Here is a 25,579-nt window from a genome sequence, read left to right as displayed (position 1 = left end):
TGTACATGAAGACAGACATACAGAGGAACAGAAAACCCTACATAGGATTTATACAATAAATATATACAGATATTACATACATACTAATGAGACTGCATGATTTTTATACCAAAGTACATGTTTTTCCACCACACAGTTCATTATTATCAAGAGTAATAAAAAACTTCTGCAACAACTAAGCACATGCTGCTAATGATCCAGGGTTTTAAGAATTTGTAGGTTAAAAAAATACAATTCCTAGAACACTGTTATCAAACAAGTAAGTTTTATTGGCATCTAAAAACAAAATTCACCCAACATTGAAACGTACTTTAATATTTATGTTGTTTTCTTTTTTTCTTTTTTCTTTTTTACTCACTGAAGTATGAGGAACAAATCACAAACACTTACTTTGGAGAAACAGAGACCATAGTGTAGATTTTACAAAATCACTTTTTAAAATCTCTGTATTGTGCTCCTCAAATATCTAGAGCCAGTCTTTGCATAAAATATCACAGCTTTGTCTATTACCTTAAAATTCTGCAGCAGCCTAAAGATATGGATAAGATATACCACCACTTGCTATTTTGAATATATCTATTACCATATCCAACCTAATGGTAGTATCTAAAAAATTCTTTCTTCCATAGGAAGTCTCTGACAAGCTGTTATTCATTTCCTTGAAGTTAAAAGAATCTGGGGGCAACATTTATATTTTATCAGAAAAATAAAAAAATGTTTACCTACCATGTTCATATTAAGAACAATGTCTATACAAGTCAGTTGTACAATTATTTTAAGAGAAAGGTGAACATGAACATCAGATTAACTTAATTCTGGCAGACAAAAGTGAACAACTATGGTCCAGTCAGCCATTAATCTATTACAGAGAGATGACAACTTTACAAAAGGTATCTTTTACCTACTGAGTGATGATTATGTCCCCTCAGTTTCTGTGCTTTCTACCACTGGTTCACTTTCTATATCAGCAACTGTGTCACTCTTCTCCTTGTTTATTTCACTTGAAGATGTCAGTTTTTCATAAAGTTCAGGATCATTCTGTACTGGTAAAGGTGGTGGTTGAGCATGTCTCTCAGTATTTTCACCATTAACCTGAGGCACATTATCACTTTTTCGTTGAGAAGTGGCCCCTTCAAAAAAATCAAAAACCCGAGCATGAGGAGGGGGGACCCAGGTGTTTTGAATTCTATCTCGTCCAAGACGGTTTCCATTAATTTCTCTGCAGAAATCAAAATCTCTGTCATCCCTATCCCTTTGCCTCTCCCAGGGTCTTCTGCGGTCATCAAAATCTCTGTGAACTTCTTGACCAAATCCTCTGTTCCAAGGACCACTTCTAGGATCAAATCGATAATTTCCAGACCGAAATCGACCTCTTTCTTCATGTAAGCCTTTTGGACCACCATAGACAGGTAGAACCCGATGTTCTCTCTCATCAAAATCTCTATGCCCCCAGGGCTTTTCTGGATTAAAGCCAAAGTGGTCTCTTCGACCAAGATGATCTATTCCTGGCCTCACAAGATTCTCTCTAATATCAACAGGAGGTCTTCCAAAATGATCCCTACCATCTAACGGAGGCCTTCCGGGACCTTCTCTTGGATCTATAGGCCGTCCAACCACATCCCTAACATCCACGGGGGGAGGTCTACTAATGCTTTCCCTGGCTTCAATGGGAGGAAACCGGTAATCTCTATCTCCTTCCTGTTGAATGTTTTCATTTCCAAGTGGTATCCTTTTTTCTGGATTAGGAACATTGTCTATGCTTTGTCTTCCAGGAACCAGAAAAGGTCTTTCTGGCTGACTAAAAATATCTCCTGGAGGAAAAGGACCACGGGGTGGTGGATGAAGAGCTGAATCAAGTACGGAGGGAGGAGGGATTCCCCGCTGGGGTGGAATTCCAGGCTGTATTAAAGGGAACCTTGGTCCAGGTGTCTGTGGTATTAGTCCCGGACGAATGTCTAACATTGGCATTGCAGGCATCCTTTGACTAGAGAGATTTAAAGGGGGTAAGTTTTGAGGCCCGGCTGGTGGCTGTGTTCCCAAAAGTCCAGCAGTGTTTGGAACATTTGGTGGCTGTACTCCTATAAGTCCCGAATTATTAGGAATATTTGGGGGTAGCACTCCCAAAAGTCCAGAACTACTTGACACAGTGGGTGGCTGTAGTCCTAAAATTCCAGAGTTATTCAGAATATTTGGTGGCTGGGGTCCAATAATCCCAGAATTACTGGACACATTAGATGGCCGTACTCCAATAATTTCAGAATTACTCGATACATTTGGTCGTTGGACTCCCAGAATTCCTCCAGAATTGCTTGTCACATTTGGTGGCTGTCCTCCTAAAATTGCAGAGCTACTTGAAATATCATTTGGAATCACTAAAACAGAAAGAGGAAAAATAACACACACACACAAAAAATCATTCACATAAAAGGAAACTATATTTATAATTACTACTGCTTTAACTTCCAGTAGTTAGCCTGGAGTTGGCTACTTGTATCCCCCAACTATCAAGATGTACTAGATACTAAACAAAAATTAAAGCTAAAATTACTACTATGCATAGTGAAATTTAAATGTTAAAACATCAGTGGGGTGTTACCTAAGATCTTTACATAGAACATTTAAAGTTTAATAAAAATGTCAGGTATTATAGTAATTCTCCACCTTTAACAAAAGTCTTTCTAAAGCACAAATTTTAATATACCAACAACAGTACCATAAAAGAGGACTAGCTACTTTGAAATTCGTATTTATCTTTTAGACCTGGCTGGAGAACACCAGGAAGAAGTTACTCATACCTAACATCCGCTTGTTCTTTTCTTTCTGTGAGTACACATATCTTGTGCAGTTGTATTTTGATAACAGCACACTGATGCAGTCCCAATAGGCCAAAAAAGGGAAGGCAGAGGTCTTAAAGGTGCCAAAACCTCCACCATCCTGAACAGAATGCCAACTTTTTTCTAAGAGAAATTTTAGGAGATCGTGATCTCTTCTTAAACATTCACCACTTCAGTACTGGTACACAGCTAAACTGGTTACAAATATGCAAGGCATCCCCGAGTTAAACACCAATATAAAGGAGTAGTGCTTATGATTTTAACTATGGATTTCTGGGGAATCTGTTTGTCTTACCTGCTCTGGTGTTTTCAGCAGAAGGAATCTGGTGCTCTAGAAGATGAGGTACTTTTTCTTCAGGCTCTGCTTGTTTAGTTGGAGGATTAAAAACATTTCCAGCTGGCAGAGCGGAAGTGGCAAGACTGCCGGCCACAGAACCACCTGGGAGAACAAGACTACCGAATCCCACATCCTTCACAGTTTCTGGAGTCATGGATAATGGTGGCTGCACTAAAGCTGTTTAAAGAGCAAGAAAATATATTCCAGATTTGATTAGGCACGCACATCATGTGTTAAGTTAAAATATTAACTATGACCAACACTGCCCCCGCCAAAGTTTTCAATGACTTCCTCTCCTCTCTCCCCAGTTGTCTGGGAAGACTACTAAGGTACCATGACATGCATGAATTCTCTTCTGGTCTCTCTATTTTATTTATAATGAAATCTCACAGCCTGTCTGTTTCATTTAATGGCATCCCTATTACCTAGCACATTACATAATAACTGATGATCAAAATGACAAATGAGTCATTATGAAGAGGCTAAGTTACACTTAGAAAGTTTTATTTTTTTTAATCAGGGAAAAATTTATTGGAAATATTTTCATAAACTGTTTAGTAAAATACAGACTAGTACTTAAGGAAATTCCAGTAGTATAAAAAATCATAATTTCCAAGAATGTCAGTGCATGAATTTCTGAACATACAGCATTGATTCATGCAAAACGACAAATACACACAATACAAATCTGCTCAATCCCCCTGAAATTATAATGTACTAGAGTCCTTAATTCACTACTTCTTGTCAAATGAGTTTAGAAACCCATCACATAAGAGGTAATGTGGACTGCAAATAAAAAGGTATTAACATTCCAATTTTTAAAAGTTTTCCCCCCAAATTTTTTTTACCACCCCCCACCCTGGGAGACAGAGGGCAAATGGGGAAGGAGGAGGGGGAGGGGGAAAGGGAGAGAGAGAGAGAGAGAGAGAGAGAGAGAGAGAGAGTGTGAGAATGAATCAGAAGCAGGTTCCAGGCCCTGAGTTATCAGCACAGAGCATGATGTGGGGCTCAAACCCATGAACCATGAGATCATGACCTGAGCCAAAGTTGGAGGCTCGACTGACTGAGCCACTCGGGTGCCCCTATGAACATTTATTTTAAAGAATGAGTAGAAAACTCCGTTAAGTGTGTATGTCATTTATATGTTGAAAAACAGAACTAGAGGAATATAAAATCACAAACCATCAGAATTTTTAGTTCAGTTTATATCACAACACCATCACATCATTTACTTGGGAATTTTAAGCACTGTTTTACCCTCACGTTGACTCCGGCTTCCCTGGACAAACTGCTAGCACGTAACAGAGCTAAGAAATAGCAACAAACCCACCCGCAATCATGTGGAGGAATTGCGAGAATTAAACAGTACAGTGTGAACCATGAGGAGAGCACCTGGCACATGGCTATATTTTTTCTCTATTAAACTGATTCCAGATTTTCCAAAATGAATAAGCTAAAGAAATGATTGGGAGGTGAGCTCTAAGATGAGTCTCTGAATGCTGAATTTCAGAAGCGGCTTCTAAACACTTGTCTAATTTTTAGGAAAAATAAACAATGTTTCCTAATTAACCAATAACAATAAAAAAAGAAGGATCCTAATCCCATCTGAACAATAGAGGAGAGAAAAGAGTTTATAAATATTAGGGAAGTGTGTTACAGGTAAATTCTCTGTCATATACACTCTCCTCACAATAAAATCCTGTGAACCAGTCATGGGCCAGAAAGCTAAGAAGTTCTCCAAAACTCATGTTGTCGTCTCAAAAGGATAGAGAGGCGACATGAACGTTCTCTGACTAGCTAAAGATAAAACAAACTGAACTTCGAAATGAAAAGGGAGTGCAACTGCTCTAAAGTAAAATTCTATTAATCCATAAACATTAAAAAGCTGAAGGAGAAAGAAGTGGAAAGGAAGGCAGAGAAAGAGAAGTAAGAGAAAGCCTCTTCCCCTCACGTCACTGGGTATTACTGGAAACACCCCCAGAACTAAACCCGCGCTGGAAAATGGCCCTCGGGGCAAGAACTTAGCATCTACCCCAGTTCTATACAGCTGTACCTCACGGTGAGTAACTACTATCAGCTGGTGAGAGAAAGGCTTTTTAGTAGAAAAATTCTAGGTAAGATATGTGGAAAAATTATAAAATTCAAAAGATTACCACTTGGCAACTAATGGAAAATAGATTAAAAAGCAATAATAATGGATGAAACCATCGGATGAAAACTGGAAGGGAAACTTTTTTAATGACCAGCTTTCGCTACCTGAATGCTCTGATCCATCTTAACAACATAAAAAGTGGGGTAAGAAGAAAGTGCGTGGCAAAAAATCAAAAACAAAAAAAGAAATTGCATGGCTCCTGATGTGATATATCAAATCTATGTAACACTCCACCAGTTAAACATTGCTGCTAAAAATGTTGGAGCAAATCCTTGGCAAACTTCCTGTGTACCGGAAAATCCAGAAGATGGAGGAACAAATTCAATACCACAAAGAAAGAAAAGCCAAATCCATTGTTAGGGATCTTGCATCGAGAAGTGAAGGGTTTCTTCAGCAAATTAAGATTAGAAAACGAAGGAAGGTCTGAGCAGGATTGCTCTAGACTGAGGTATTTAATACACAAAACAAAACCACACAAGTGTGGTCTGGGGGCCTCTCTGAATTTTGACTAAAACAAACCAGTTATAAATGACATTTTGAGTCAACAGTGCAAGTCTAAATATGGAATGACTGCATTTTAATAATGTTAATTTTTTAGAAATCATTTAACCAAAAAAAGTTATTTTTCTAAAAACCTTCATAACAGGGGTCGCCTGGGTGATTCAGTCAGTTGAGAGTCCAACTCTTGGTTTTGGCTCAGCTGATGATCTCAGGGTTTGAGTTCGAGCCCCACAGGGACGGGACTCTGTGCTGACAGTGTGGAGCCTGCTTGGGATTCTCTCTTTCTCCCATTCTCTTTGCCCCTCCCCTGCTTGCATGCTCGCTCTTGCTCTCTCTCTCTCTCTCTCTCTCTCTCTCAAAATAAACTTTAAAAAAAATCTGCTTTATTAAAATAAAGAGTAAACAATCTCATGTAAAAATTTTGTAATAATTCACAAGAATGAGAACCAGCAGATTAAAGCTACCACATAAAAAGAAAAGTCTCCGAGCAGAAAACTCACACGTTGGTACCACTGGCGGGATAGCAGGCGGGGGGACAACAGGCGGTGGGACTGGAGGTGGCATGAAACCTGCAAGGGGAAAAAAGGCCAGAAACAAAAGAAAACTTACTTCTTTGAACTCCGAGATTTCAATAGTTATACATGAAATTCTACATTTTCAGAACCGTTTTCCCTTCCTATGACATTCTATTTGTGAATATATTTTCCATATTAAAAAGCGGAAATCCTTAACAATGTCTCATATTTGATCCTTAATAAGCCAAGTAAAGCTTAGAAATCCTTATCATGCTCACCTCCTATTTATTTGCTCATTTGTGGAAGTCCTATGACACTCTCTATGATGCTGTAAAATCAAAATTAACATAAGCCAAACAACCTGTTTTGTATGTTAGCACAGTAACTTCATGGGAAATTAAATACTGTACTTCAAGCTGCTGATAACACTATATGCAATAATGTCATGTATAAAATGTGCTGCTGTATTTCTTTGCTATATATGCTATTTATCTACTAGATCAAAATAATTCCAGATATCTTGGCTGTTACTATCTTACGCTTTGAGCACTGAAATAAATCAACTTACATATGGACTTTTAACAAATTTAAATGTCAAATGATCAAAAAATAAACCTGTTTCATTGCTTTGTTAAAATACACAACTACCAGGGGTGCCTGGGTGGCTCAGATGGTTAAGCGTCTGACTTTAGCTCAGGTCGTGATCTTGTAGTTTGTGAGTCTGAGCCCTGCGCTGGACTTTGTGCTGACGGCTCAGAGCCTGGAGCGTGCTTTGGATTCTGTGTCTCCCCCTCTCTCTGCGCCCCTCCCCTGCTTGCACTCTTTCTCTCACACACACTAATAAACATTGGGGAAAAAAAATTTTTTTAAATACAGATTACCATTAAATTCAATTAAAACACAGTGACTAAAGGGGCGCCTGGGTGGCTCGGTCAGTTAAGTGTCTAACTCTTGATTTTGGTTCAGGTGATTTGACTTATGGCTCATGAGACTGAGCTCCATGTCAGGCTCTGTGCTGACAGGGCAGGAGCCTGCCTGAGATTCTCTCTCTCTCCCTCTCTCTCTGTCCTTCCCCTGCTCTTAAGCATGCTCTCTCTCAAAATAAATAAACATTTTTAAAAAGTGGCTAAAAATACTATAATTATCAACAAATAAATGCTAGACAAGGATTCTACAAAGCCTATGTGGTATGAATTAGCCATTTAAAATTATCTTCTGGAAAAAAAGTTTTGAAAACAAATTTTTTAGTGTTTGTTTTATTTTTGAGAGAGAAAAAGCACAAGAGGGGAAAGGGCAGAGAGGGAGGGAGACAGAATCTGAAGCAGCTCCTTGCTCTGAGCTGTCAGCACAGGGCCCATTGCGGGGGCTCAAACCCACGAACGGTTAAATCATGACCTGAGCAGAAGTCAGATGCTTAACCAAATGAGCCACCCAGGTGCCCCTGAAAAAAACTTTTAATTCAGATTTCAAATACAGAAAATAACTGACAAGAGTAATCTTCCAAATTTTAAAATAAAAAGATGAAATTCTTATAAAGCCTGCATTAATTATCAAATTACATATTTACTATAATGTGAAAATTTTATGTTACACAGCAAATAAATTACAGCCATTCTCAGACAATGAATTTAGTTTCGGCCTTGTTGACAGTTTTAGGATTTCTGTTCAATGGTTATGAACTTAAATTATAGAAATCAAAGTACTTTTCTTACACTATGCAAATCATCCATGAAGTTCAAAGAAAGATAAAAACAGCTTTTTGAAAAACAATATATATCATTTGATCCTTTGTGCTTTACTCTTACTCTTCTAACCTTCTGTGGTTTAGCACTAAAAACTCTGTATCTCTAAGCTATAAAAGCTATTATTATATTTAATTGATGTGTGTCAAGTAATCTATAGTTTTTAAACTAGATATGTTGATTCAAGAAACTTTTATCAAAAATCGATTAGGTCAAAAAAAGTATCACAAATTCAATTAGCATTTTAAGATACACTATAGTTTCCTCAAAATGAAAACCTAATGATTTTTAGGTATAACAATCTATATAATTTAATGCATACTTCCTGATGCAGTGGTGATAACTACAGAGAATTCTCATATAAAAAATTCAACATAAATTTTAAATTATTTTAAGAGTATTTCAATGCTTTTAAAGGATTCCGTTTCTTCCTAATCTGTGTTTGTAAAGTGTGGTCCTTCAACCAGGTGCATCTCCTGGGAACTTGTTAGAAATGCAACTGTCCTGCCCCACCTCCATCATAGTGAAGCAAAAGGAGGCCAGGCCCTGTAGTCTCTGCTTCAAGATGCTGAGGGACCCCTGTGTGCGCTAAGGTTTGAGAACTGATGCTCTCTATAGCATTTTAACCTGGAAAAATAACAATTTAAATGATATGCTAAGTAGAGTACACACAATAAGAAGAAAATTCCTTACCAGGAGGTGGTTGTGATGGGTTAAAACTCGCTCGAAGAAAAGGAGGTGGAGGGATTGGACTGAATCCAGGAGGAGGAACCGGCATTGAGACCGGAAATGCTGGTGGAACTAAACTAACTGTAGGCACAGCTGGCGCTACTGGAATCTTTGGTGAACAGAAAATAAGAAGTCCATAAATTATTTTATCCATCTGCAATGATTATAGCTTGGAACAGCTAAAGGTAAATCATTTCTCTTTCTTTCTAAGGAGATAACAAAAACCACACAGTATTAAGCTGTCATGTTATTTTCCTTTTTGGACACTTGTAAGTGACCCTAACTTGAGGTAAAAGCAAGGCAGTATTGTCAACAGATATGTATCCATGGAGGCTGAAATCTATTTTACATTCAAGTGATGTACAGTAATGGACACCGACTTGAAGAGTGAGGATCGTGATCAGTTTTCAACTGCCATCCCCCACTAGGTTTATAACACCTACATATGGTAAGCAACCTATCAGGAGTCCTGTCAGTAAGTTTCAAAATGGCTTGAATTTCTCAAAAGTTAGTTTTCTACTCCTCGCATAAATATTTTATACTCATGCTAGGCACAATAATTCTCAAATATTTACTTGTACTATGGGTGTACCCCTTTCCTAAATTTCACATTTACCAGTGGTCTATTCAACATCTCAAGTTTGTGGTCTGAAAGACTCCAAATTTCACACACATAAAACTGGACTCATTGTCCTTTCTTTACTCAGTTAATAACTCCATCTTTCCAATTTTGCAAACCAAAAACCTTGCCTCTTCTCTTTCTCACAACTCCAATCTAAACATGCCACAAAGCCCCACGCAACCCACCATCACTACTAGACGCCCAGGACCTGAGCACTTCTGATTCCCTCCACCGCCAACAATCCATGGGCCACCACCCACTCTCCTCCGGATTGCTGCAACTGTCTCTTCACTGCTCTCTCTGCTTTTACCAATGCCCACCATCTGTTCTCCAGACAGTAGCCAGGGCAGTCGTTTAAAACCAGACCTTTTAAAACCTTTAAAGCCAGATCAGGTCACTCCTTTCTTCAAAGTCCGGCAGTAGCGCCCCATCTCACAGTGAAAACCACAGTCCTCCTAGAGATCTCGCTTCTACTGGCTGCCTCTCATTCCCTCCACTCCAGCCCACTTGCTATTCCTGGAACGCGCCAAGTACGCTCCTGGCCTACGGCCTTGCATTGGCTGTTCCTTCTGCCTCCAGTGCTTTTCCTCAGGTCCCCACATGGTTAATTCCCTCAGCAACTGTTGCTCCAAAGTCACATTCTCAACTAAGTCTACTCTGACCTTTTTATTTAAAATCATAAGCACCTGTCCAGGCACTCTTGATAATCCTTATACTTCCTCCCTTTTCCTTCTATAATATCTCCCAACCAACTCATCAAGAAAATGCAAGCATTTTCTGTCTCCCTTATTGAAAACAAAAGCTGCTTAAAGGCAGGGATTTTTGTGCATTTTTTTTCCACTCATTTAACCCTTATCCTGGGTGCCTAGAACAGTGAATGTCATAGAAGCAAGCAACAGATAAATATTTATGCAATAAATGAACATTTAAATATATAGGACAGCATTTCTTAAAAAAAAATTCTTTTCCAAAACTTGTTGGACTAAACTCATATTTATGCGATTTTGGACAATTTCTTCCAAGTTTTATAAAGTAAACACATGAGTAAAAACAGAAAGGTAAGACAACACATTAACAATATCAGAAACACCCAGCACTAACCTGTAACATAGCAACAGGTGGAGGAAAAACCTCTGCCTGGGTTGTGACCACTGTCTCCTTTTCAACCGGAGTTGGGCTCTGAGTTGTCTGGACTGTCTCTTTAACAGGTTCTGAGCTTTTCACAGTTTCCCACTCTAAACAAAATATTTGAAATTGATCTCCTCTGTATAGGTGTAAAATTTTCATTTTATTTCTATGTATACATTTACTTCATCTCTTTCATCTATCTTGGCTCATCTTTAAGATGTGTCTACAACTATAAGTGCCAACCTAGGTTCTGCCCAGATTTGATGATGACACCAAGGAATCCAAAGAGACATGACACAAGACACAAATGAAAGACACTTAAATATTTAGAGAGAACTCTTAGAAAGGATATAATAGATACAGATCTCAAAGGCTATCTGATGTAAGAGGAACCAATCTTATTCTATAGTGTGTCACAAGATACAAGGAGAGACCAACAAGGAAAGTATTAACCCAATAAAGAAAAATCTTTTCTGGGGTGCTTGGGTGGCTCAGTTGGTTAAGGGTCCAACTTTGGCTGGTCACAATCTCATGGTTTGTGGGTTCGAGCCCCGCGTTGGGCTCTGTGCTGACAGCTCAGAGCCTGGAGCCTGCTTCAGATTCTGTGACTCCCTCTCTCTCTACCCCTCCCCGGGGTACTCATACTCAGTCTCTCAAAAATAAATTAAGTGTTAAAATTTTTTTTAAATATCTTTCTAAAAACACAGTTATGCAAAAATAAAGCAAAGAAGCTTTCATGGTTCTTCCAACGGTTTTCCAGCTCCTTCAGAGTAAAGATCATAGTCATTATAAAGACTACTAAGACTTTCTAGGACTCTGTCTCTCTGTACATCTCTCTGACTTCACCTCCTACTACTCATTTGTCACTAACTCTGCTCAATCCACACTGGTGTCTCATGATTCTATAACAGACTCTGCACTTCCTGTGCCCTCTGTCCAGAACGTGTTTTCTCCAGAAGCTGACATCTCATTCCTTCAAACATCACTCTCTCCATTAGATTGTCCTCAACTATGTAAAGCCGCATTGCTCTACACCAATACTGTCTATATGCCCCTCCCTGTTCCCTGTTTTTCCTTCTTAGAATTTATCAACATAGAAATACTATCTAGTTTACCTATTTTATTGTAGGTTTCTTTCCACTAGAACATGGGTTGGCAAATTTTCCCTACAGTAGGTAAGTAAGTACTTTAAACTTTGTGACCATATGTTCTCTGTTGCAACTACTCAACTGCTGTTAAAAAGAAAAGAGTCATATAAAATAAACAAACGTTAAGTGAGCGCAGATATGTTTCAATAAAATTTTATAGACTGGCTTGCCGGCAGGATTTTATGCATGGCCTGCAGGCTGTCATCCCCTACACTACAATGTGCATGCACAAGAGGAAGGATTTCTGTCTGTCTCACTGCTATAGTCCTAGTTCCTAAAATCATGGCTGGCCCACGACAGAAACTGTAATAGTTACTGAATGAATACATGTTTTACAGGAATATCCATCAAGGATAAACAAGGGGGAAAAAAAAGACTGACAAGAAGAAAACACTGAAGAAGTATTTGGAAAATATTGGCTTGAGAATGAAAATACCCTCAATATTAGTTTATTTTGGTAAAAGAACTAAGATGTGAAGAAATAAAAGCTATATATACCACATATCAATTATTTTCTCAAGTACCTATTTTAAGATTTCTTACTGGTTATAAATGCTAATCATTTTGTGGATTTATAACCAGTATTTTAAAAAATAAGAACACACAAAAAAATAAGCAAGATGATCATTTGGTTATCAGCATTCTAGAATTACAGAAGTCAGAAGTACAGCTCTCTAAACATTTTATTTCTGCCGTTCTCAACATGGATACTAATCAAAATAACCTAGGAAGTTTTTCAAAGAAACATCTTAGGTCCCCAATTCTTATTTAAATGTAAGGAATTGAGATATTTCGTTTCTAAAAGAACAAAACTTTTTAAAAGACATACAAGAAAAATGCTACGTTTAGAGACTACTAAAACTCGATACTCAGACACTTATGAACTAAGACCCATCAAGCACATACACTGGAAAAGGGAGTGTTTCTGTTTTCTTCTTTCGGGGTGTGGGGGGAGGCAGTAGAATCCAGGAAATACATACAAATCACCTTATCATGCAAAACTCCTAACAATTACAATCTTTTAAGCATATATTTTTTTTTAAATAAAACTACCCTTTATGTTCTTACCAGTATTTACAGTTTCCTGGTCAATCATGCCTCCTTCCGCAAAACCTTCCAAGTCATCCACTTTAACTTTTTCCCATGGTATGTATGTAACTCCAAGATCCACATCCCAGAATTGTTTATATTCTGTTTTTACACCTTTGTTTAAAGCCCAAGCAATCTATCAGGAATGAAGAGAAAAGAAGAGAACTCAGGTATACTTTAAAAACAAGGTAAAATATTGAAAACTATATGTAAACAATGTGAATAAAATTAGTTGGACAGCAAAGCATCACTGGATGCTAGAAAAATTATAGTAGACAAAAAAAGTTTTTCCATGTATGTCCTGTTTTTGTTTTTAGAATAAAGGCTGCCTTAGAAAGCAATGGTATTCATAACATGGAATTTATTCCACTTCTTACTAAAACTTTAAAAAACACATTTCCAGAAACAATCAAATCTACTTTCACTATAAAAACGTCAACCTATATTAGCAATAATTAGAATAGTTGTCATAATTTAAATAAAATCTTGGTAGTCCAGGAAAGGAAACAATTCAGTTCTATTATATAAAGAAACACTCTGCCATGAAATGACAGGCATGAGCATAATAACCTTGAAAGTAGTTATTTTAAAGTTTTTAACTCAGCTGCAGAAACTGATGAAATAAATTATCTCCAAGTAGCAGAAATAAAATGTTAGTCACAAGAAAAATACACAATAAACAGTTCAAAGGCAGAAGGACACAAAATAAACTTATTGATAAGCCCTCCACAGAGACCCTTGATGTATAATGCAGGACGTGAAAAAGGAGAAAGTAATACTACACTTAGGAGGTACGGTTAGGAAGCGCTGGGAGGAAGCAGTGAACGACAGTAAACCTGCCGGGACGCCCGGATGGCTCCGGCAGTGGGGTGCGGAACTCGTAATCTCAGGGTTGTAGGTTTGAGTCCCATGTTGGGTGTGGCTATTACTCTGGGTGTGGAGATTATTTAAAATTTAAAAACACTTATTAAAAAAAATAAACATAAACTTATAAAAATGAGAAAGTTCTCATAAAATGCTGCCCTCGGTGATTAAAAGAACTTCTAGTATGACTTCAAAGAATCATTGGAGTAAAGTTTTAGTCGCTGCTTTATCTACATCTAACTCTATTACCCAACAATACTGAAATAATAAAGGTTTCTAGAGGTTTTCCCATAACATTAAAAATAAAGATGAATCAAATATATAAATCTAATAATATACATTCCAATAATCCAATAAGACAAGAGCACGGGCCCCTCCTCTCCAGTCTTACCTTGATGACCTTGGACCCAATTTTATATGATCCAGAACTAAGTTTCTGAAGAGCCCGAAAAGCATCTTGTCGGTGAACCATGCAGACGTATGCACAGCCCCTGGGAGGAATCATCTGTTAAGAAAATTTTTCTCTTTAGATAAGGTGTGAGTAAGGCAATTCATTTTGGCATTATTTTATGGTTTTAATGAAACAGATCATTACTATTACTGAATGGTTTTTCCCTTCTCTTCCTTTGGCTGTTTACTGGCACAACCCATGTACAACCAATTACTTAGTTTAAAAAAATTCATAACCTATCTGGGTCTCACTCTAAGCCATAACATAAGCACAATCTTTATTATCACATGTCAATAAGTTTTCCTAATACACAATAAATACATTTTTAACAATGTAAAAAGATATAGATATAATACCACCAGATAAAAAGAAAATATTGTATGGCCAACATATTTGAAAGTACAGATTTATTCACAGTAGTACTTCAATTTGTCCAGGTGTTATACCGAGTAACATGAGAAAGATTTTTGTTTAGGGAAGTATCTTATCCTTAATATAAATTCTATAATCTATAACAAATGATGAAACTAAAGCTCTTCAATTGTGTAAAACTTCATTTTGTCCAAGAGCTTCTGGATAAAGGTAGCACCTCTTACATGAATAAGAAAATTGCCTCAGTGTTTTCACTTTCACTCAGAGTTCATTTCAAGCTACTTTCCAAACTTTACTCCCAAACTTCTCAAAAGAGGTCTATCTAACACCTTACATATTTCTTCTTCTTCACCTTTTACAGTATAGATCCAACTCTTTATCAACGCACTGAAAATTTTTCTTCAAGCTCACTAAGTAATAAATCTAACAGACTTTTTACCCAGTTCTCAAACTCCCTCAAAACCAAGTGAAAAGTTTATAAACTTTCCATCTAATTTTCAATTCCTGGATTTTATCACTAGCCATTCAATGTATTTCAGTTCATATAATAACTTGGTGCCTACTGTTTATAAGTTGTATGCTCTTTAAAGGTAATACAGGGGTGCCCGGGTGGCTTAGCAGGTTAAATGTCCAACTTCTGCTCAGGTCAGTTTGTGGGCTTGAGCCCCATGTTATGCTCTGTGTTGACAGCTAAGAGCCTGGAGCTCACTTTGGATTCTGTCTCTGTTCCTTTCTGCCCCTCCCTTGCTTGCTCTCTCTTTCAAAAATAAATAAAAAACATTAAGGGGGAAAAAAAAGAACACAGAAGAGGGGGAGAGACAAGGCAAACTAATGCCCAAATGACAGTGGAACAAAAAAGACTACAAATGTCACAAGTTTTAGGACAATCCAAATGCTACTTGGATTCACAGTCTACTCAGAGCAGTGATTCCTGACTCTGCATTAGAATCACCTGTATAAGTTGGGACACCATGATAAGAACCTAAAGACACTGATCTTGCACATCCCTATTTTTTCAAATGTCAACACATTTCTGATATCTCAGATAAGGGAAAATCAGAAAAAAACCAGAGGCTATATGACCAAGGACTCAGACAGTTATGTTTTGGCAGGTGATATTTAAAAAGACAAAAGATTCGGAAAAGCCTACACCATTCTCAAGGTGTAGAAAGAGGAATATGAAACTCCTAAGTTGAAACACTCAACCAATCCTCTACTTATTGTCCGTGCGACTCTGGCAAATCACTGGTAAAATAACAATATGGGAATTATTTAACCAGCTTCTTGTGAAATTCCCAAGAGATCATATATAGTTCAAAGTAGCATATGAAATGGTCAATTCATATGAAGAGTGCTGTTATTAATATGGAAAAGTCAAATTTGGCCACCTGAGGAATGCTGGATCTAAGACTAGAAAGAAAAATCAGCCAATTTCCTGGTAAATAATGATAAAAGGTCCAAACAGACATAAAAGTATAACAACAGTGAATACAATCAGAGGGCTAATGAATTAGAAAGCTCCTCAAACAAACAAACAAATATAACACATTCATTACTTAGTTTTAGCCTATGGGAAATACACAGACCTCCAGGAAGAAAAAAATACTCAAAGAAGGAGACTGGCTGGAGCCAAAGCACTGCACAAACGGAGTTAAGGAGGGAAAGAGTCATGGTCAAGTTACTGAGATGCTGCGGCCACACAGCTTTCTCTTGCCTCAGGTTCGCTGCGAGGGAGCTGGGAAGAGGGAAGGGACTAGCAAAAGACTGGGTCCCCAAGTCCAATTGTGTCTCCACCTCTACCCATGTGCTCATGTGCAGGGATTACAATTCTGTGGGACTCTGTTTCCTCATTTTCATTATTTAAAAAAAAAAAAAAGGAATTAAAGTAGGTCACACATAGGGTTCCTGCTAACACAAACATTTGATGACTATACTGCTGTAAAACCCCTGAGAATATTTTGTTAGAATTCCACTAACTAGGCAAAATTATTTAAGGAGATAAACAGCAGCAGAAATAAACACCAAATAATTAAAGTCAAATAATCCTTGTGAAGATATGCAATATTAAAAAGGCAGAAACTACTGGGCTAATTTGGAACCAAAGTGAGTCTTTGTATGCATGAAAATCCTCTATATGTGTATTTTTAACCTTAAACTATTGTCATAAGAAGTGCTACTTACATTAATGGATTCAATTTGTCCAAACTCTTCAAACAGATTGGTTAAATCTTGCTGGGTTGCCTTCTTATCCACTTGACCAACCCATAAAGTAGTACTACATACTGTCAAGACATAAAAGAGACAAATGTTCTAAATCACACAGACATAGTCACTTTTTGCAAGCAGCTGAGGAAAAAGCACTAGTAACAATAACTCAAAATGGATATTTAAGACCCAAGTGACATTTTCATCTGCCACACTTAAAATGAACTAAAATCCCAGGTATCCATTCATATCTATTATGAATCAGCCTCTTGTGTGTTACCTGTTCCCATGCTTGGTTGCATACTCTAATCACCTGTGGATACCTGGGTCTCACTCTAAAAGACCAAGGGTTATGAGGTATGACAGATGGGAACTGGGAGTTTTAAAATTCTGTAAGTAATTCTAATGTGCAACCAAGTCCCAAAAACATGTCACTGCAATCCTAGCTGTGTGCATTTAATCTTTCTCTGCTGGAATGATTAAGTAGCTGTTTCTTTCTAGTCAACAGTTGAATCTGAAAATGGCACCTTATCCTTAAGGAAATAATTTGCATGGAGATACAAAGGGGAAAAGGCTGAATTAGAACTTGTTATCATGAAAAACTTAAAAGATACTTTAACTATGGGAAACCACTTCCCTCTAAGAAACAAAGCTACACATGAGACATCTTACCTACGTTAAGCTGTACAGTTCTCACGTCTATGAACATTTCCTTTTCCTGAAGACACTTACTTGTAAAATGTTTAACAACAGCTGGTGTATTTGTGGAGTTTCAATAAACTTAAATTCAATGTCATTTTTAAATGTCATTTTAAAAAATGAAGTTTCCAGCTTTTTGATGCTCTTTTATCTATTATAGGGCAAGCCTACAGCAGGTTTTGCTCTATAGCTAATTTCAGTGCCACCCAAAGATGTGACCATTGCAAGATCTCTACTGAACGAAGGTTTTCAACCAGGTCTCTTTATTTCAGCTGGTTTGAACTCCAATGTCCTCCAGACCTGTGTTAGCTTTAGGAATCGTTCAGCTAACAGATTACCTGGTAACTTTCTTTCCCTCACATATCTCTCACCCTATGCACACATAACATTTAACTAAAGTCTCCAGGGGCAATATATTAGCTTTATTCTATTGTTGTAACAAAGTATCACAAGCTCAAGTAGCTTAACATACAAAAATGTATGCTCTTAGAATTCTGACAGTCTAAAATGGGTCAGCAAGCCTACAGTCTTTCTGAAGATTCTAGGGGAGAAACTGCTTCCGTGACTTTGCTAGTTTCTACAAGCGGTCTGCCTTCCTTGGCTCATGACTCCACCTTCTATCTTCAAAGCCAACAGCTAAGCATTTACCTATCTTCATCTTTCTCCTTTCCTCTTCACATCACCTTTTCCGACTCTTGTTTCCTTCCTGTGAGGACCCTTGAGTTACACTGGACCCTTCTAAATAATTCAAGTTAATCTTCTCACCTCAAGATGCTGATTAATCAGATCTGCGAAGTCCCTTTTACCATGTAATGTAGCATATTACAAGTACCAGTGATCTGGATGTGAATATTTTTGGAGGACTGTTATTCAACCTACCTACCATAAACCCTCAGGAAATTTCTGGACCTCTTTCACCTAACAGTTTCAGTCTCTTCCTTATTCTGTCCACCACATCACAGCTGCTTTAATCTCCCTGAAATATTTTCCATGTTTCCCCTACTGTGTCAAGGTAGTCTCTCTTCAAATTTTTCCCACAGACAGCTCTTTCCGTTTTTTTAATCCAAAAAGATATAATGAATCCCCCTCATCCGATGAGGAGACAACACAGATTCCTAGAATATAACTGCTTGTTGATGTTTCATATCCACTGGACTAGTCACAAATATGTTTGTGTTCTAAGAACCAATGGTAGAGTAACACCACCTTAAGTGTTTAAAATGTGCTGGGCCCACATGAAATTGATATTGCTTTGGAGTAAGGAGAGTTTCCTGGTAAAAAAAAATAATGGGGGACATACTTTTCACTGCATTTTCTTTCCTTTTTTTAATGTTTATTTTTGAGAGAGAAAAAGAGAGAGGAGGGGAGGAACAGAGAGGGAGACTCAGAATCTGAAGCAGGCTCCAGGCTCTGAGCTGTCACAGAACCCAATGCGGGGCTCGAACTCTTGAACTGTGAGATCATGACCTGAGCTAGAGTCGGACACTTAGCCAACTGAGCCACCCAGGTGTCCCTACTTCTCACTGTACTTTCCTATGTACTTTCTGAATTTTCTTTATTGTGTTTTACCCATTAAAAAAACCCCACTGTAACAGAAAATGAACTCCATGACCAGTAACTATGTGAATGGTGGCAGCTGTAATATGACAAGTGAGGAGGAACTAAATGGAAGAGACTCAAGGTAAAAGCCCTGTCCTAAAACTGGTGATTTTGAATGCATAACAGTAATCACAAGAGAAGCACTGAAATTTTCTGGTCACACCTTTGGCGGTACTTCCTTATCAGAGAGCACTAAAATGTTTGAATTTGGTTTCCCACCCTAAAGGGACAAACAAATTTTTAGAGTTAGGAATACTGACATTATTAAATTAATACTGGCTTTCATAACCAGTTAAGTGTCTGGCAAGATAGCCACAGCTTGCTCAAATTGCGAGAAGATGGATGCTGCCTTTAATTATAAGCCTAGATTTCCAGGATGCTCCAGGGTAAGTTACACCAATTATTTATCTCATGGAAAAGAATTTGTTTGGAAACCTCAAGAAATCAGACAACCAGATCAGTGTTCAGCTGATGATTCAGTGATTCTCAGTGTTCCGCTGATTCTCTGATGTTCAGAGATGATAATTTGCTCCATTTTACGTACTTTGCCCCTCTGTAGTCTGTTTGTTCACCTTAGAAATCATAACTCACTAGGAATCTTCAGGAATAATCTGGCACTAATTATCACTCACATTCCAACCAAGTGAACTCTCCCCCGACTCTCCCCACTGTCAAATGTGTTCTAATTACAGCACAGATTAACATACAAAGGAGGGGAAGTTCGTACAATGGGACTCTCCCCTCAGTGCCGATCTAGTAAGTTTATAATTAGCTTTAAAATTCACATGATTCCTTCAATACTTACTCCCCAGACCTGGTGGTCATACTTGGTTACAACACTATGAACAGAAATCAGTGTCCACATGATAGACAGTAGGCCTAATCCACTTTATATACTATTAAAGTTCTAGATTTTCTAATGCATTAAAAAAAAATTCAACCCTCAGTGATCTTAGGGTTTCAGTAGAACCTGCTCTTCCTTTTCTTTCCTATTCTCTCAAGTTACAAAGACAAGAAAAAACTCCTCACTTACCAAACTACTTTGCAATTTCTTAGTTTAAAACTACAGTTGACTTTAGTAGTTCCTAATTCTTAATATTTGTTGAAACGAAAGACTGGAAAAGTATGTCACTTACCACTTAATGTTTTAGATCTAATTGGAGGTAATCCCTTCTTCTGTCGTTCTTTCTCCCTTTCTCTTGCTCTCCTTTCACTTGAGTATGAACGTGATGATTTCCTCTTTCTTTCTCTGGAGCGTGAGCGTGATCGCTTTCTGTGTTTACGCTTTCGAGAACCAGATCGCGACCGAGACCTTCGTTTTCTTGGCGATCTACCAAAAAAAATCTTATTTTACTTCTAATGACAGTATTATTCTTCTTCTATCAAATTTTTCACTTCTGAGTAAGGGCAAAACACACACACACAAAAACGTTGTCTTATATATTTAGCTACCTCTTAAAAAATGGTTAAGTACAGTTACGTATCAAACATGCATTTTCTCAAATCTATGTACTGCTCAAATCTATCAAACTGCTCTTACACTAGTAAGAGATGCTTGTCTGCAAAGAGTCTTACTGAAACCAGGAAGAAGAGAGTGAGACTCTGAAAAGGGCCTTACTCTCCTTAGTCTCTTCCAACTCATTTCTCAAAAGAAGGATGAAAATAAAAAGATTCCTTAGGTGCTAAGGATGCTACATTTTTTAAATGAGAGAACAGAGAATGTTTCCAACAGAGCATTAGGCCACTAAAAATTTCTGCTTTTAAGTTTTCAACTCCTAAAATTTCAAGGTGCTTGTCTTTACAATATAATGTGATATGGAAACACTGTTTCTTTTTTCCTATACGCCAGGGCACTGCTTCAAGATGCTTAGTAAGGAAAGGCTGTGAAGACGAAGACCCTGCTACGGATCCAGCTCTGACACTGGATCTGCTTTAGCAAGATCACTGAATGACAGGAGAAGGGCTCAGAGAAAGGGAATCGACAGGTTCTCATTTACAAGAGGTAAATACAAACAACTTCTTGAAACATAGAAAAAAATGACTGAAAAAGTCCTCAGAGATACTGTAATATTATTACAATATTATTAACTAAAATCAGGTATAATCCAAAACCCCAGTCTTATGATATGGCTGCAATTCATGTATATTATCCAAACAAATGGCCACAGATATTTCCAATTGAAAAGAGATGTATTTTTCTGTTTTTGAAATTCTAATTACTTCTGATAGAATATAAGATGCCATTCTAAGAAAAACACTGCCTTTAATCTTGATACAAGGAAATAGAGCCAACTTTTAAAAGTTCACACACAGCTATTCTTAAATATTATTGTAGAACCTTGAACGAGATCGTGAATGTGTTCTTGATCTTGAGCGAACAGCCACTTTCTTTGCTTCTTGTTCAAAGATCTCCTCTTCCACTCCATCTTGCCCTTCATCTATATCCATGTCCTTGAAAGTCAAAAGAATAGCAAACAAACAAAATGCCCAATTGAAATTCAGTATATATTGACATTTCTACCTTAGAAAATATTCACCATAATAGTATCAATGCCTAAAATAGTTAGTGAAGAGCTTAAATGTAAGGAAAAAATATTTAGGACATTGCCATTATTTTATATAAAAATATTTTACATAAAATACAAATTATTACCATATTTTATAATATTTTTCTCTAATTAATTTCAGAAATTTATGACCCGGAGACACATTTACTTTTTACCTGTTGCTGAATATCTATAGAATCATCCAAATTTGCTTCTGGCTCGAGGAAGTGCTGCTGACTGCTCCCTTGGGATGGTGACGCAGAATGCTCTGACCCAAATGTCCCTTCTTGACTGTCCTGAGGGGTTGCCTATTGAGAATGTGTGCAAACACACGAACATTAGGAAAGTATGCATATTATTACAAAAGAATTTAGACATGCATACATGTCACAAAGTTTTAAAAAGGAGCCCAACACATATAGAAATCCCACATTAATCAACCAAAAATTACAGTTTTGTAGAAACCCAAGTTTACTTAAGAGCATGGGACATCTCCATTAATGGGGGAGAAGAATGTATTAGACTAGAATGGTAAGATCAAGTAGGTTTTCAAATTTTTAAATTGTGTAAAAATATAAACATTATACTTCCAAGAATTCATAAAGGGATTATATCATGAATAATATATAATGGGACCAAGTAAAATGAATTCAGAATTCCAATGGCAATTAGCATTTTTATAAAATGCTATTTTAATATTAAAATATTATATATTAAGGAACTAAGACATATATTACATGTATAAAAGCAAAACAAAACTCAAATACCATTATCAAATTTATTGATCTAGCAAAAATAGTTCCTAGCTTGAGCCTTCCTCAACCTCCATCTCTAGGAGTTTGCAAAATAATATTAAAAGCACTCTGATACGTAATATATTTCAGAAACTAATAAAAGTTAGGCACTAAAGACAAATTAAAGGAACACTTAAAATTTGAACATTCCCCCCCCCCTTTTTTTGCTGGGATAGATTCACAGCAACATGATATACGTGATATTTATTAGTATAAACCTGATTCAGTAATTACATATACTATGGTGTTAACCAAAAATGAGAAAACTAGTTACGGAAAAGTCTCCCTACATAAACTTTCCTAAAACACCTTCCCAATAGATCCTGGCAGTACACAAACTGGGAGCTACTGTAATAATTAATAGGGAAGAGCAACTCAAAAACACTGTGACTGTCAACAAGTTACTGAATTGCGAACTTGAGTCCCCTCTGTAAGAGGAATACCAGCACAGTGACTACAGACAATACTGTATTATGAACTTCCAAGCTGCTAAGAGACTAGATCTTACGACTTGATAGAGGTGATAGCTAAATGGGATACACAAATCTACCAAATCATTATGTTGTACACCTTAAACTTACATAGTTATATATCACTGTATCTTAACAACATTTTTTTAATGTTTATTTATTTTTGAGAGAAAGAAAGACAGAACACGAGCAGCGTGGGGCAGAGAGAAAGGGAGAGGGAGACAGAATCTGAAGAAGACTCCAGGACAGCACAGAGCCTGATGTGGGGCTCAAACCCATGAACCACGAGATCATGACATGAGCCGAAGACAGAGGCTTAACTGACTGAGCTGCCAGGTACCCTCTCGATAACATTAAAAAAAAAAATTTCTTACTCTAATAACATTTAATCTGAAAGGAAAAAAAAAACACAAAAATTAAGAGTCAAAAAGAACACTTAAAGAACTGCTCCAAATCTCTTATTTTTGAAGGAACAGGTTCTATAAGAACAAGTAACATTTTAAGATTTAGAAATAAAGCTAAAGTTGGAATTAGAAAAGACTTCTGTGAAACACCTATTACACACCACAGTACTGGCCAGTGTCGGTAAGCAAGCATATTCTTCCAGAACAAATCAAACAAATACCATTTAAGCAGAGTCCTGGCTTATGTCTTTAAAACAGTATACTAACAACAGAAGTTTTAACACAGCAAGGGAATATTCAGCTCCCTCCTGAGTTTTATTATTTGGTCCTGATTCAGGATGCATATATTCTTCACATCATATTTTTCTTACTTCTTCATTCATCTTAAGCTTTGTATCCACCCACCTGTTTTTCATCCTAATTTTCTATAATTCTTGGTGTAACCACCAAGATCCACTGGAACTAATTTTAGTTTTTGAGTTTCGTGTTTGAGTTTTACCCATTTGGAAAGACTGTGATTTCATAACCTTTATTCTTTCTTAGAGGTCTTATGAAGAAGAGAAAATTTATATTAAAGATTCAACTTAAATTCATCCTTTTATCTTGCAATTAGCTGCATTAGGTCCATTAGATCCTTTCCTATATCTAAGATATGTCTTGAGATCTTAGAGGTCTTATTTTCCTATATATACGGAAACATTTTGCTATTTCATCACTGTAATTTTTCTATTACAATTTATTAGTTGTTTCCAATTATTTCCAGAAAGACTAAAATAGGGGCACCGGGGTGGCTCAGTCTATTAAGTATCTGACTCTTGATTTAGGCTCAAGTCATGATCTCACAGTCATGAGACCGACCATGCTGGGCATGCTTGGGATTTTCTTTCTGCCCTTTGTCCACTTGTGCTCTCTCACTCTACAAAAAAAAAAAAAAAAAAAAAAGACAAAAAAAGAGACAAAAACAATATAAAAAAGAAAAAGCCAAGTAATTGTCAAGAAGGGAATTCAACAGTGCAATAAAATCATCATCCAGTTTTACTACATTACCAAAAATACTGTATATTTCAAAACGGTATAAGTAAAAGTGGAGACACTATCTCTGTATCCTGCTTTTAAGCTCTTTGTTGAATATTTAGATTGTTCCATATCTGTACATAATGGCAAAGAGAAGAAAAGTGACAGAGGAACATATTTCATAATTATTACACAAAATAAAGATGAATACAGAGAAAGAGCAGCATTCTAGACTCTAATGATGATGGTGAAATTTAATATCTAAGTTAAATATGAGACTATGAGTTTTCAGATGACTACATCCTAAATGTACTTCTCAAACTCCAAAACTAATGGCAAAAAAATGTGTCTCTAAGAACAAAATCAGGGTCTTTTCATCTACTTAGTCACATAACTGGAAGAACTTTATCTTACATCATTTTGCAACAAGCACCTGGACTGTTCTATTTTGCTTAAAGAACACGGACATTTTTTTAGGTGTACTTATCTTGAGAAAGAGAGCAGTAGAGGAGTAAAGAGAGTGAGAAATGGAGGGAGAGACAGAGTCCCAAGCAAGCTCCTCGATGTCAGTGCAGAACCTGAAGTGGGGCTCAATCCCACGAACCTGAGATCACGACCTGAGAGTCGGATACTTAGTGAACTTAGCCACCAAGGTGCCCCAAGAACATGTGATGTCTGAATTTAATTGCTACATCTCCATTACACATATTAAAATTGCTTATAAAGTTTCTTCCCTATCTTTTTTAGCCTCACTTCAGTAAGTTATCTGTAAGATGCCAAGTATATTTAAAAAGGATCCATTGGACCCAGGTGGCAAATGACTGTTTTTCTGATATTTTGGTATACATCTAGTATACATTCTGGTATACCTCTCTACTTTCTTCAATGATGTCCTCATGTAAAGCATAAATACCAAAAAAAAAATAGAAGATGAGGATTAATGGCATCTAGCAGAGCCTTTTTAGAGGCTGGATGAATACCCATTAAATGTCACATTGGAAGGACGCCTAGGTGGCTCTGTGGGGTAAGCGTCCAACTGTTGATTTCAGTTCAAGTCAAGATCTCATGGTTTGTGGAATCGAACCCTGTGCTAATCAGCGGTTGGTATGTAGCCTCCTTAGGATTCTCTCCTCTGTCTGTCTCTCCCCCCACTTTTGCACACACTCTCTCTAAATAAACATTAAAAATAAAAATAAAAATGTAAGTGTCACATTGTGATCAGTTATAGACCCCTCATCCTCTACATTTTTCTGTATAAGAGACAGGAAAGACTTCGTCAAAGCCTTTACTGAAATCCTCACATGCTATGCTACAATCCTGCAACCTCAGTACCATGAAAGGCAATTTATGTGAGCCAAGGTATC

General features: G+C 37.1%; 1 protein-coding gene across 2 annotated transcripts in view; it reads right to left on the bottom strand.

Moving 5' to 3' along the window:
- Positions 1-248: 248 nt before the first annotated feature.
- Positions 249-25,579, bottom strand: part of SCAF8 (SR-related CTD associated factor 8) — a 90,043-nt gene continuing 64,712 nt past the window's right edge. For both annotated transcript variants that reach the window (XM_029944050.1, XM_029944051.1), the window contains 11 exons: positions 21,710-21,841; positions 21,326-21,438; positions 20,124-20,317; positions 16,666-16,766; positions 14,053-14,166; positions 12,777-12,933; positions 10,534-10,667; positions 8,775-8,919; positions 6,325-6,393; positions 3,130-3,348; positions 249-2,372 (listed from right to left, as the gene is read on the bottom strand). In XM_029944050.1, the coding sequence (XP_029799910.1) occupies positions 916-2,372; positions 3,130-3,348; positions 6,325-6,393; positions 8,775-8,919; positions 10,534-10,667; positions 12,777-12,933; positions 14,053-14,166; positions 16,666-16,766; positions 20,124-20,317; positions 21,326-21,438; positions 21,710-21,841 (2,835 nt within the window). In that variant the 3' untranslated portion in view covers positions 249-915. The remainder of the gene's footprint in view (positions 2,373-3,129; positions 3,349-6,324; positions 6,394-8,774; positions 8,920-10,533; positions 10,668-12,776; positions 12,934-14,052; positions 14,167-16,665; positions 16,767-20,123; positions 20,318-21,325; positions 21,439-21,709; positions 21,842-25,579) is intronic.

Source organism: Suricata suricatta, chromosome 7, assembly GCF_006229205.1.
Source record: "Suricata suricatta isolate VVHF042 chromosome 7, meerkat_22Aug2017_6uvM2_HiC, whole genome shotgun sequence".
Lineage (NCBI taxonomy): Eukaryota > Metazoa > Chordata > Mammalia > Carnivora > Herpestidae > Suricata > Suricata suricatta.
The sequence above is the reverse complement of the archived record's forward strand: the minus strand, read 5'-3'. Positions and strand labels throughout refer to the sequence as shown.